Genomic DNA, 14,500 nt, shown 5'->3' with positions numbered 1-14,500 from the left:
TCCTTAAATGACTTTTAAAAACTCTAATTATTTAATTCAACTTTAATATTCACACACATAATCTAAACGTAGAGAAAAGAAACATCACCCAAAAAAAGAATGAGTAAACATTTAGAAAGGAGATCAGATCCTGGGATTGTGTATAGTCACAATTATTTTAATTACAATATCCCCATGATCTCTTCTGTGATTCTTGCTATGTTAAATTTACACATTAAACTACAGGTTCAGTCTAGAATAAGTTCACTGTCTTCACTAACTCATTAAAAATTATCATGATTAAGAACTTCCATATCAGACCCTGTGTAAAGCTAGGGTTCCCAAGGTGCAGACCATTAATTTTTCTCTCTTTTTTCTAAGTGCAATCACCATAAAAGAGCCAGCTGACAGCTGAGTGCTCAGGGGACCATCAGCAAGCCAGGCCAGAAGATCCTTCCTCCCAGATGTCAGCAATCATTGCCCAGGGAGCCCCCAAGCCTCACACAAAAACATTTTACAAAGTACTGCTATTTAGCATGTTCAAAACTCACCTTCTATTGGGTCACCAAAAAATTCATTATCATGAATAGAAATAAGTGAGTGACTAAACAAAGAACTAAAAAGGTAGAAGAGAGGGATAATTCGGCTGGAGTCCTCTAAAGACATTGGAGAGCCTCTTGAAATCACCTGAAGGAGGGGCACCATAGACCTTAAAACACAAAATGCAGTGTAAAAGAGAAGGTTAATAAAATACTCTATGATAGTACTGCCTTCAGCATTCTAGTAAAAGAATGTGGTAGTAGCTCCAACAGCAATATAACAATGGTGTTTTCAGTTAAATAATGATTGTTTTCAATTCTTGGAAAATAAGGAAAATAACTTCATAAGTTCTTGTCCCTGGTACCTCAGTGTCTGCATGACAAATTAACTAATACAGACTGCAGATACTTTGGAGACTCAAAGCAAAGAGAATAATCCTCTGCATGTCAGCACTGAACACATCTGTAGGTCCAGTGCCTCAGCTCCCAGGAAAGTGCTTCTGCCACCATCTAGTTCTGGACTAGTCAGAGCATGTGAGACAAAACTCACACACTGGGGATAAACCACCTGGAGCTTCAGTGTTTGTTACACTGATGCTTGTAAGCACTGCAAGAACTACACAATATTCAACTCATTTTAAATAAGTATTTTTTAATTCTGTCTGATTTCCAAGATTTTGCTCAGTTTATGAAATCTCAGGAGGTAAGTAACCATAACTCTAACTGTCCCATTAACCTTCCTCTAGATATGTTCTATTTTAACAAACAATCAGTTCCAGAAATGGTACAATACATACCCTGTAATCATCCGTGTAGTCATTGAAGAGATCAAATACCAAAGATGCCTCAGGAATCTGGCATTAAATGCCAAACTATAAAGAAGCCTGCAAGAAGAAGTTAAATTAATTGGGTCTTCCAAAATACTCAAAATTCACAAAACGTTTCTATAAGAACTTTCCAGTCAAGCATTACTCAGAAATAAACAATTTAAATTTACTTTTTCCACATTAAGGTCTTATTCTGATCAAATATGGTAAAAGCCCCAAAAACTGACAACTGAGTATATAAAGCCTTATACCAAAAATAACAGCTTTCATTATCTCAGCAACAAACCCTACAATATAAACCCACATTTCCAGTCTTTTGCTGAATTCAACATATATTAATAAAAATAACATAAGACTCAATTAATGATCTGGGACCTTTTCAATTCTAATATAGAAAGCTACACCAAACTAGTTAATAGGCCAATTCTGTGGTTCTTCTGACAGTAACAAACATAGCAATTTTTTGGAGAAGGTAGATTAAAATACCTTCATTTATGTCAGAACTACAGCATTTTACTGATATACTCAGCTTGGCAGAGAGAAATAGAACATCAATGGAACAATGTCAGGAGTGCTACATGTACACTAACCCATCTGCAGACTGAAAATTGTTTATTGTTGGAAAATTTCTTACTAGTTTGTAAAAGTAAATGTGTAATTTCACAAGCCAGTTATACACAGGACTGATTTTAACCACTTCACAAATCATTACACTATCAAAAAATTTTATAGAAATGAGAAATAAAAAGCTTCCTGAAACTAAAAAGTTATCCCTAGCATAATTTCTTCCCTTTGTAGGAAACAACAAATGAGACATAATCATTTGAAACAATGTCTTCTAGGAACCAAACTGGATTTCACTGACCAAACAGTCATTTTTTTCAGGTATCAAAGAACACCATTCAGTTAATTTTTCTAGATGCTACTTTCCTAGGTCTCCTGATTCCTCTTAGGGAATAAGTAAAACAAATACTGGGATCGACAGCTCTCAATGACCAGTAGTTTTGCAACATCAAAATTCTCTGTGACCAGGCATACAAGGGATAAGAGGCTGGGAAATGGGAACAGGGAGGGGAGACTACCTGCTGCCAGAAAACAAAGTATTTATCATGGACCACGTGGAAATTAAAATTTGCCAGGTGGCAAAAAGGAAAAGAGAAAAAAAGTAAAATACCAATAAAGGCTTAAAAACATTGGAGAATGGTTTAACTCCCACACAAGAACACCTACATATCCTCTGACAACCACCCCTGACTCCTGGCAGGTTGCTCCTCCTGCTGCCTTCCCACAAGCAGAGCCTCAACCCTGAGCCCACAGCTGGTCCTTTCCTCGGGCTCCCAGCTCACCTGCATCCCCCAGACCCAGCTGCACAAACAGGATCTGGGCTGGGATACAGCAGCAGGAGGCAGGCAGAACTCCTCACTGAGCACAAAGGATGGTTTCACAGGTACAGGGAGTTCTGGATATAGACTGGGGCCACGCAGAAAAATGGGAAATGAAACAAGCAGCCTTGAGTTTGCAGTGTGCCTCTTTGAATTTTAAATGCATAGATCATTAAATTTAAAAAGAGTTGGGAGCTTCACTTATTTCAAAGAAATTGCACATTGGGAACATTACCAAGTCCAAGCCAAATCTGAAGCAACTGCAGCTAATGCCAGTTTAAGATATGCTTTGCTGTTATATTAAATTCTACTTTAACTATGTCGTTTTTGAAAAAATTCAACCTGAATTTGATACATGAGAATTGTATTCCCTTCTAAAGTCACATTATTTTGACATTTGGCAAAAATTACACATTAACATGTAAGGACAGCCTTATCATACCTAGCTAATTTAGAATAAGGATTTGTATTTTAATGTTTAAAATATCTGAATGATAGCTCAGATGTCTTGGTTTCTGAAACAAGAAATTTCCTCGGTGACCTTCAGTTTTCAGCCTCATATTTAAAATGAAAAGTAATTTGGCACCTTGCCTTCAGGTCTCATGAAGCTTCCATGTAAAAACTTGTTAATTTCTCAATCATCCCTGGAAATTATGTAACAGTTTGAGCAGAAATGAACAAACATTATGGACAATGAACCTATCATAATGTAATTCATTTTTTCATATTAGCAATATTCAGCAGTAATGAAGGGGAAAAAAGGACAAACCTTAAGAGCTTATAATAATAACCTCTGCCTAAGTTTTAGCCATTTTTATTCCATATCCGTGATTCAGGCAGTCAATTGTAGCAACTGCTCTGTTTCATGGCTCAGATCCAGAAATGCTGAATAAATTCAACTTTCACATTTCCCTTTCCTGAAAATCTGGTTAAGTACAAAAATGCACATTAGGTAGAAAATGACACCAACGGCCTGTTTCATTAATATGAAATAACTGCACCTATGAAGCAAATGAATTCATCTGCACTAAAGCTTCCATTCTAAAGTTTCTGTGCTGTGACCAGAAAACAAACACAGAACTGGAAACTGAACAGAGAATGGTGAAGTGGGCCCTGTGTTAAAAAGATATTTGCATTGCTAGATTCACCTGAAATTTAATCCATTGCAAAAGTAAAGATGGCAGAAAAAAACCTTCCCACTCCAAGTACAGAAACTGGCTTTCAAAGTTGAAAATGACAACTGTAACCAAAAAATACAAAAAAAGAAACACACCACAAAATGCAAGGATGACTCTGGAAAGCTACACAAAATTGGCTGTAATAAAGTTTCAAAATTTTTGGTTTCACACTGACCAAAAAAAAAAAAAACAACCCACTGAAAAGGAAAAAACAACTAAGTAAAAAAAAAAAAAACTCGGAGAATCAAAATGGGTCAAAATCTACTTTATTTGATCTTTTTCCTTGGCAGATAAATGACATTCATCTGTTTGAAAACAGCCTTTACAGGTAGAGCTACATTAAAATGACACAGTGCAAAAATTCCTGATAAACTGCAAAAGAGGACAGGGATGGCTCATACATCCTGAGGAAGAAGACTATGAATCCACAAAGTTTAGAGATTAGCTTTTATATATATATATATATATATATACACACACACACATATATATATACACACACATAAGTTTTTGAGTATCAAAATAAAATAGTCTTGACCACTTTTTCCTTTAAAAAAAAAAAAAGAAAAAAAAACAGAAAAAGAACTAGAAATAAAAAAAGATTACAGACATTTTGATTTCTATGTAAACTTACAAAATTTAACTCAGGAGTTTCATTTTCAATATGTGCACTATTCTAAAAACAACTAAGCAGTTAAAGTTTAAATTCCTCATATCTGGAGGTTTTGCATTTTCTTGAAAATCTCACTGAATGCCACCAACTTCTTTACTATGAGATTATACATATTTTATGTAATGGATTCATTAACAGATTTTCTGTAAAGTCCAATATTAAGATTTAGCACAGTTGTTTGGAAGAAAGAAACATTTCTCTGCTACCAGAAAGGATAAACTTACACTGCCTCAACCTCAGGCTGTGATAGAGTTAAATTCACTTCAGTGATTCCTGTTAAGTATCAATTTTAATCATACCAAATTAAATTATCTGTTCCCAAAAGTAAGCACATAACAATCATTTATTTAGAACCTTGTTTCTCTCTCTAGGTATCTAATTGTCCACAAAGGCCACATGATTTATGCCTACTTGCCAGATTAGCATTTTGGGCACCTCTGGTTTAAAAAAAGTGTCAAATTCCTCCTGTGCAATGGGACAGATTAAATGACCCATTAAGCTTAATTTAGCTGAGGCACCACTACAAGTTAATTAGTTAAAGGCAAGATTTTCAGTCTAGGTCATAAATTGGGCTCAGTTTCCCACTGAGACCATTTAAGTTAATGAAGAGAACACAGCAGAATGAGAGGAGCTCATACAGCCTGCGACAGGTCACTGCTGCTGGGGCAGCAGATTCTGTCACTGCTGAACTGTGAGGTGTCACAGGTATGAGACAGCAGCACAGCCATTGCTAAATGAACTGTCTGATCTTTAGGCTGCTTTATGCTTCTACCTCTGTTTGTATTGGTCCATGAACATAAAGCAAAGCTTAAAAAAAGAAGATTAAAACTGCATTTGCAATGATGTTTGCTTTAAGAAAAACACAGCAGTGTCAGAATGCTGCCTAAAGAGTGACCCCAGCAGCCCCATGTAAAGCCTGGGTATCTCAGCACACAGATGAACACAGGCTGCTCCCATCACAGCAGAGTGGCATTTGCCAAGCAATGCTGAAGCACAGGCCAAGATGAGCAGTTTCAGTAACTAAGCAGCAGTGAGGAACTGGGACTGTGCAGCTGTTAACCCAAGGGGAGTGAACTCGGGGGCACCGCTCAGGCACTGACAGCGACTGACGTCCCAGCACCAGCACAGCTTGCACCACCATTTAACACCCAGCTGAAATAGAAATGAAGTCTGAGGTAATAAATTACAACCCAAAATATCTTACAGAAACAGAATTTACTTATTTAAAGCATCAGTTTGATGAAAAAGTCCTGCAAGTCTCTTCAGAAGAACTATAGTCCATGACACAAGTTCTCCTTTTTTTTTTTTTTTTTTTTTTTTTTGGTAACTGTTTTTGATAATATGTATCAACTTCATCAAGAAAAGATTAAAGCCCCATCCTTTCTGAAAACAAGCAGAACTCTTAATAGCTCCTTTACAATCAGGATTTTATTTTACACCTCTAATCCAGGTTACTGAACACAAGCTACAGGTTTTTTGTATTTGTATTTTCTACAGGTTTTTCTTGTATTGTGACCTTCTTTTTTGATTTGGCTTGATTGCGTATTTCCAGAATTATTTCAGAGTTCATTAAAATTCCTAATAACTAACCCAAACCAATGTGGTTTTTTCACTTATCCACCTGTGGATCCCACCACCCTGTCTACAGAATCAGAAAATAACTTTACAGGCTTGCTCCTTTCAAAACTACATTATACTTGTGGGCATCTTATTTTGGTCTTAGTCTCTGTTACAAAACCAAAGAAAATACTAAGTTGATTCAGCAACACCTGTGCTCCTAACATCACACAATATCACCATCATCAGTTGAATTAGAACAGTACCAAGAAGCCTCAAGAAAAAAAAGCATTCAGCTTTAACAGGGTGACACAAGTCTATATTCTGAAATTCTCACCTTTGTCCAAGAAGGAAAAAAACCTCAGAACTATTAAAACAATACTGAGATATTTGTCATTTTCTCCCTTTAAAATCCTGTGTTGATCTTGGCTCAATTTTCTTGTTATTGAAAAAATTTTTTCAGTTATTACTGTTTTACAATTATTTATCATCCCATTTTTCAGATTTAAAGCTTCTGTTTTTATCATTATTTTATATCACAGATGCATATGCTATTAAATAAAGTCTTTTTAACAACTCCTATTTTAAACCATTTGAACCAGTACGATTTCAAACACAAAATAAAAGAGCACTATTAAGCTCTCAGAATGTATTAAAAATAATTTGAGATAAATTATTTTTGTTTAACTATTTCTACATGGTTTTATTAAATAGATATACTTCACTCTGGATATTAAGTAAAAGTTTCAAAGCAAGTGAAAGTCTTTCAAAAGACTATCATTAAATTTGATAAAATTATTTGGGCATTAAAAAAAATCACCAAAAATACTGAAACTTAATGACAAAATGTCTTTTAAATTATCTTTTTAAATTCCACAAATAAGTATCATCTGTCCTTCAAAAAACACTCAAAAATTATGTTTAGAATAGCTACTTGGTAACCTAGACCACATCTAAAATGCATGGAGAATAGGACAAAAGACTGACAGCTGCTGAAATGATGATCCCTGGGAAACTCAGCACTTACACCTGACTTCTAAGTCAGAACTAGTAATTGAATGTCTACTTTAATTTACAAATATCTGTGTAATTTAAGTTCATTTTGACCACAAAAGTAATTGCACTGGTATCACTGACAGAAATCTTAGTATCTACTACTCATTTCTAAAATTCAGCTATTCCAAAGTCACAATTTGTAAATTATTTTCTACTAGAAGATGCCGAGTAGAACTTTCATAACTCCTGAATGCATCCAATGTGTAAATAGCTTGTTATCACAAATAATTGCAAAGACCCAACAGAGCTTCTCAGAGGAAATAGATGCCATACTCCTACAATTAAAGTTGGGTGACTTCTTTATTCATTAAACACCCTTTTCCACATAGTTCACCAGCAAGCCTCCAGTCAAAGCAGTGATGCATTTAAGCTCAGTAATTACTATCCAAGGCAATGTACTACTTGCAACAATAAAGCTGGCACACTAATTCAACTCTGCTATGATCTTCAGGTCTCACATCCTGCTCTAATGCAATTAGTCTACAAAGAACTAATTACCCTAATCGAGCAATCACAGTTTCACTGACATCTTACTTCCTCTAGCAGCTATAAACACCATTGGGCTAAGATAGCACCTAATTAGTTTTCTGTATCACTGTTTACAATGCAGTTTGAATTATGTTTACAACATTCCCTGAATACTTACTTTACTACCAGCAACTACACAGGTACTCCAAACTACTTCAACAAGAACAGTGTTAATACTTATGGGTCTCAGTCTGATAATAAAAAGGTCAAAAATCTTCTCCCATTGTTCTGACATTTGTGGTTTACAATCTTTGTAACAGAATACTGCACAAATGAACATGTCCTTTATTTTTATCTCAGGTGCCAAATCCTCCCCAAAAACCAACAATTTTCAATAGTTAGGAATTGTTTTAATTTGTAGCAAAAGATATTGGCATATACTAAAGAAGGGTGTGAACAAGCCGGTTTCAGTGCTCAGCTAGCCAGAGAGACTGGGGAATTCAGAGCACTGAATGTTTTAGAAACAAGGCAGTCCCATTTCTACTAGAATGACACTCAACACTGCTTCTGAGCAAGAGAAGAGATAAAATGCTTACAAGAATCTTGAGAGGGCATAACATCAAGAAAAGTAAGAAACAATCCACTCTTTGGTTTGCCTGGAATTACTGTTTAAATTCTGAAATTCTAATATATTTCAGCTAGTTGTAAAAGAAAACACAGAAAAAAACTCCACAAGGTATTTAAAACAAGTCTATCTAAGAAAATTTGAGATGTACTACAGCTCAAGATGAGTATTATTTCTACTTGCCTGACTTTTGGCACCATCATTCGGTGTTGTACCATTAGTGTGTGGCAAATTGATGCCATCAGGGTAAAGACCTCTTCACTGGCTGAATCTCTCCAAACCATGTTCAGTAGAGTGTTTGTTTGCTGCTTTGTGTCCAATTTCTTGAGGCACTCCTCAGTTATGTACTGGACTGATATTCTCCCATCACCCTACAAAGAGATCACAGAAAGTTTACTTTTAATTCTTTTTAATTATATCCCCATTTCTATTAAAAAATACTTCCAAATTTAACTAAAATGAAGTTTTCTTGTACAATAAATAAAACAGAAGCACATACATATATCCAAGTTTTGAAAATATCAGATCCAAGAGCCAACTTAAAGCCCCAGGCAGGTAAGTGTTGAGCTTTGGTATCCACCCTTCACTGAGGCCAGTGGAAATACTGTCTTTACCATAAGTATGCTCTGCAACACTTGCATACAACTAGGCAAAATCTCTAACTGGCATGAAACGTGAATAATTATCTCTTCTCCACAGACATCAATCAGCACTGGACATGAAACCCAGAAATGGATGTGGACTCTAAATTCCTTTATAAGGAGTATTTTCACATTCACAATTCTTGGGTTAACAAATGATAACAAAGTTTACGGTGGTCAGTACATGTCTGGGTAGTACCAGCAGTGTGTGAAGAGGAATGCTTTCTCTTGGCATGCAACTCAGTCCACCATTACCTTTTCTTAGTTTCCTATCTTTATCTTGCCCCCAACTGAGCAAAGCTGTCAGGCTCATTGAAGGACACAAGTGAACCAGTTGTAAATTTTTAAGAAAGAGGGGCTCCTCACCCATTCACCCTTTTTTTAATGGTAAGACAGGCATGCATGGAAAAATAGAAAACATACAAAAAAATCACAGGAGAAATATATAAAAAAACATATTACAATAAAGAGTATTATCTGTGTAAAGCCTCCTCAGAGCAGATTTTTTTTCTAATTTATGAATTAGTCTAAGTTATCTGAGAACAGAAATTACTGCTTTGTTTTTACCTACTCACCTCTTCAGCATCACTGATCTCTAAGGCACAAGTAGAATCTGCCAGTATTTACATTGCACACAGTGTGTGTGCCTGGCAAAGAAAGCATTTTATTCACACTACACTGGTAAAGATTTTGGTGTGACAGTAACATGCAGCATCTAGTAACACTCACCTAAAGTGCTGCAAGTACTCCCTGGCAGCATGCATGGCTCTTCCTAAGTTTTTGGGTTTTTTTTTAATGGACTTTAAATATGGCGAAATTGCTCAAATTCTAGAAGGAAAGCGTGTACACTATGTCCTTTGAATGGCTGTGGCTTCTGAAAGATTACATAAAGGCCATTAAGAAACTGCTGAATTTACATCTGTCCAACTTTGACTAACCAAAGTCTTCATACGAGTAGTAGGAGGCTAAAGTCAGCACAGACTTATTCTATTTATAAGTTTAAACTATAGTGAAGAAGTTCTATGTATAACAGTGTCTCTATGTATTATTACAGAAAGCAGGTGCTGGTTTCCCTTTGAGGGCTTTTGAGTTAGTGGGTATATACTGACCTACTGTACAGCATAAAATCTGTAGTTATTTCCATGAGAAAAAAGAATAAAAACACTAAGTTGGAGTATCAGTGTATACTGTATATGGAGTATCAGTGATACCTCAGTTTAGAATACTGAGAGTAAGAAAAGAATAAGAGAGTAAGAAAATCTCTGTAAAATACAAATATAAAAAAGCAATTTTCGGTCTTTTTTTAAATAAAAGCTTTTTACTTCCATAGACATGCTATCTGTAGTTTTGGATCTATCATTATAATGAGGAGTCTGCTTTAATATAAACAATCCATTCCATTTGCTTGCAGGGAACAGTCATCAATTTTTATGAAGCAAACAGACTCCCTTCTATACCTATAGTAAAATACTGGACTTAGTGTGATCATGTTTTTGCCTATCGCTGCTGATACTACAGCACAAACCCATCCACAGGAATTCTGCACTGCTTACTGGTGTGGTTGTCATTTTACTGATCTCTTCATCCTCATCTTCAGAATCACTGTTTGCATCTTGACAATTTGTACCAGCAGCAGACACAGGCAGTTGAGAGAGAAAAGTCTGGAGTACCCTCAAATACACAAGAAGTCCTTCCTCTGAAAGGGATCCTAGAGCACATACATAGAAACAAATGATCATCAGCAAGATCACGATGTACTATAAAAAATATTTTACCAGAAATACCTGACCAAGACAAGCTTTGCCAAATCTTATCAAATTAGTGCATTTTTATAATGAAAAGGGTAAGAACAGGTAACAGAACAGATGTCTCCAACACTTTTATCCACAAACTGTCCTTTTTAGTTGGCAATGAACCACGCTGAGGAAATACATAACATATTAACTCCAACATGAAAAAACCAGTGAACTGTCCACTCAGCTTGCTCACCCAAATATGTTTCTCCAACTGTTAACACAAAGTAGAAAAGCCATGGGGCTTGATCACTTCTTCTTGAACATCCACTTTCTGCTAATAATAGTGCATTCAGAAAGAGTTCATAAGGGAAAATGGTCTGCACATCAGCAAGCGCTGGAATGATGAAATGGAATATCTGATCTGTAAAAGGTGCTGCCAGAAACTCCTCTGTGAAGGCTGCAAAAATCTGCTGCCTGAAAGGAAGAAAAATTGTTGCTATAGAAAATATAGGCAAAATTTCCCACAATTATACCAACAGAATAAAGATCATTTTGCAAGTATAAACACATCCATCAAGAGGACTGCAAAGATGTGATCCATTAATTCCATCCTAGTATATAAGAGTTCTCAGATTTCTCAAAAATTAACTTCTTATATTAAATCCTCTTCCTAATTATCTTACATGCAATTTTATCCTTTACACTTTTCATGAACTGGAAGAAAACTATTCCAAAATTAAGTACATTTTTTATAATATTGAAGAAAAAAATACATCTAAAAAAACCTTTTTACACAAAATCCTATTGTAACAAAAAACACTACTGCATGTGATACAAGCTGAATTCATGTTCTCTCTGTCTACACACCTGACTCTTTCTGCTTGTAAGCTGCCTTAGTAATTTCTCTCCATAAACCTCAGCTCATCTGTCACAAAGTTCTTTTGAACTCTGAAATTCTTTTCATCTACCCTTAGCTGCATCTCTGCTCTCATCTAAATTTTCCACACCCTCATTCCTGTGTACTGATACCTGCTATTCTCTGTGCTCTGTTTATTGCAGCATTCAGCATTTTATTGCCTTTTTCTCAAAAACACCTGAAACACTGTTTCAGTGATGTACAGTGTTACCAAAAAATCATTACTGTACAAATTAATCAACAAACTGCACTGAAAGCATGGCTGGACACTAGACAACAACAAACTGTACCTCTGAATATAACAAATGAGTTCACAAATGTTTCATATTATCTTTATTTACCTTGCACCTTCTGGACAGGAGCTAAATGTAAAGTGCAATGGCTTCAGAACATTCTCCAGAAGTATTTTTGCAATAGGGACACGAGAAACATCAGAATACTCAATACTCGAGGGAAGCTTATTGTTAATTAACAAATAAAGCGACTTGTAGTAGCCTGCAAATAAAAAAATCACTTTTAAACACAGCATTATTTTTCTTCTTTTCCATATAAAACAATACAAATTATGTTGAAAAATACTTTCTAATTCATTACATGAAGCTTGACTTAGGAAGACATTTTACAATAGTCCAAGTCACATTCCCATAATTAACAGGCTATATCAGCAATCTCTTTGGAAACATCACATTATAACATCATTTATAGATAACCATATTCAGAGTCAGTTTGATTGTGAAAGATCAATCAGCTCTTACTGATGAAGTGAATACATTGATTTTTAAAAAAATGATTTATGACAAAGATGTTCTCTTCTCCTTTGAGTGACTCTAGTCATGCTGACCTTTCACTCTTCCAGAAATTTAGAATTTTCTACTCTATTCCAAACCATGACTGCACCATACAGGCAAGAGGCCTCCTGGTAGAATGTCCCAATTCTGTGACCATCTTGCCTTAGTAGGCTGAAGAGCACAATCACTATTTCCAGAGCAGGGCTCTCTCAGACAGTAATAAAATGCATTATCACCCATGCCATAAAGACATGTATAGAGAGTAATTTATTTTTGTCTCACTGAAGTACAAATGGAACCACGTGATTTCCTTCTTCTCAAACCAACTTCCTTCATGCTCAATGAACTCCCAAACTAAGACACAAGTTCCACAATTACAGGAACACTGTAAATGCATAAACAGTGTCACATCACTGAGAGTCCAGTCTAAGAACCCTTCTCAGGGACCACCTAACTTGTCACAGTGGAAGTCCCCATAAAGGAATGACTTAGCAATGCTGACCAGACACACGTGGAAGGCAAATTCTATCCAAAAACATAGACTAATGAAAACTGGTAACAGATTCTTTACAAGTTCAGCATCAAACCTTATTAGGAGACAGAACATTTGCAGTTGCACAAAACCACTTTTTTTGTTTTCATTTTAAGTAATCAGAAAGCTAAATTTTAGTAAAAATATTATGATTGTCTAATCTCAAATGTTCATGTATCAGTTGTGAGGACAGAATATTATACTGAAAATAAATACATATTTATTATATTTATATTTATTCCATGCATATTTATTATATAAAAACGAATGTGACAAAGTTTCTGTTAAGCAAAGCAAAATAAATGTGCTACATTATGAGTAATTTTTTTCCTCATAGTGACTTCAACATACGGTCCTTAATAACAGTATTAGGTAGACAAGTCCCCTGAATGTACTGTAAATATTATACAGAAATATTCCAATAACCAATGATTGGAAGATGGTCTTTCTGCATTTAATACCAAAGAGGCTGGATCCAAGAAATTTATTTCAAAAATGTTTTTGTCTTTCCTCATGATCCACAAGTTTTGCAAACTCAAGCCACCATATCAAAAAGGCGAAATAATTTATTTTGGACATTCCCAGAGCAATAAAGTTTCTTTGCAACTAAGCATCATTTTGGTGCTAACTATCCAATTCATTAACTTCTGGTATGTTTGCACAGGTGTCCCCGACTGCAGTTTAGCAAACAGTTTTGCTGATGATGGTAGGAGAGAAATAAAAGCCAGGCCACCATCTCTGCTAAGGTGTCTGAGTGCTGGCAGGATGAAAAGCTTTTATTATTATAAAAGAATAATCAATATTAACATTTACAGAGAACAGTACTGCAACACAATCATCAGCTTTTATACAACTGAAGCCACAGTGTGTGTTCACAAGAGAGTGTTAAACATCTACTGGAATAAAATTTTTGTTAAGCAATATCCACCTACTCTCAAAAGCTGTGCTACAAGTCTGTATAAATAACTCAGTAGAATATTCAATTTCTAAAGAGAATTTCCAAAGAGATCAAGCAGCAATTTCTCAAGCCTCATTGACCTCAATGACCTCATTACAAGTACAATATCCACCTAATGCATAGGTCTATGCATTAGTCCTTGCAGCACTTTATTCATTGTGTCTGTGGTAAAGACAAAAATTTTATTAAACAATATGAGCTTCAGGTATTCAATTTTTGGTTACTTCCCAGAACTTCTGGTTCCTAGCTACTCACCTTTTTGAACCATGTAGTGCAAAATTTGTTCAATTAATGATGTCACATAGCTGACATCTTGTAAAACAGGCAAATATGTATTCTCAGATGAAAATACCTCAAGCATTCTCATAGGAAGTGCAACATTCAGACTGTCATCATTGCAATTTTGCAGTAGCCTATAAATGAAATTAAAATTATTTAAGAAGATATTTCTCATATTTCACCACACATTCACCTTAAAGTAACTTATTTCTATCTACTTGATTTTCAGGTGCTCTCAGTGGTTTAGCTACATCTTTCTGATTCTTTATAATAATAACTCCTGATTTTCAGGTAGCTATGAATATGGCATTTTACCTTTAAATCCTATCAAATTCTTGCTCTGAGTGATTTCAAAATTTGGAGGTC

The 14,500-nt window shown here is 35.3% G+C and overlaps 1 protein-coding gene across 1 annotated transcript in view; it reads right to left on the bottom strand.

Annotated features, from left to right (window-relative positions):
- UBE3C (ubiquitin protein ligase E3C) overlaps positions 1 to 14,500 on the bottom strand; it is a 70,683-nt gene that overhangs the window by 39,902 nt on the left and 16,281 nt on the right. Inside the window, exons 6-12 of the mRNA XM_018909184.3 lie at positions 14,111 to 14,268; positions 11,919 to 12,072; positions 10,915 to 11,135; positions 10,479 to 10,633; positions 8,468 to 8,655; positions 1,316 to 1,402; positions 531 to 688 (exon numbers count right to left, since the gene is read on the bottom strand). Coding sequence (XP_018764729.2) covers positions 531 to 688; positions 1,316 to 1,402; positions 8,468 to 8,655; positions 10,479 to 10,633; positions 10,915 to 11,135; positions 11,919 to 12,072; positions 14,111 to 14,268 — 1,121 coding nt within the window. The remainder of the gene's footprint in view (positions 1 to 530; positions 689 to 1,315; positions 1,403 to 8,467; positions 8,656 to 10,478; positions 10,634 to 10,914; positions 11,136 to 11,918; positions 12,073 to 14,110; positions 14,269 to 14,500) is intronic.

Source organism: Serinus canaria, chromosome 2 (assembly GCF_022539315.1).
Source record: "Serinus canaria isolate serCan28SL12 chromosome 2, serCan2020, whole genome shotgun sequence".
Classification (NCBI taxonomy): Eukaryota; Metazoa; Chordata; class Aves; order Passeriformes; family Fringillidae; genus Serinus; species Serinus canaria.
Note: the sequence above shows the minus strand (reverse complement) of the source record. Positions and strands in the feature narration are given on the sequence as shown.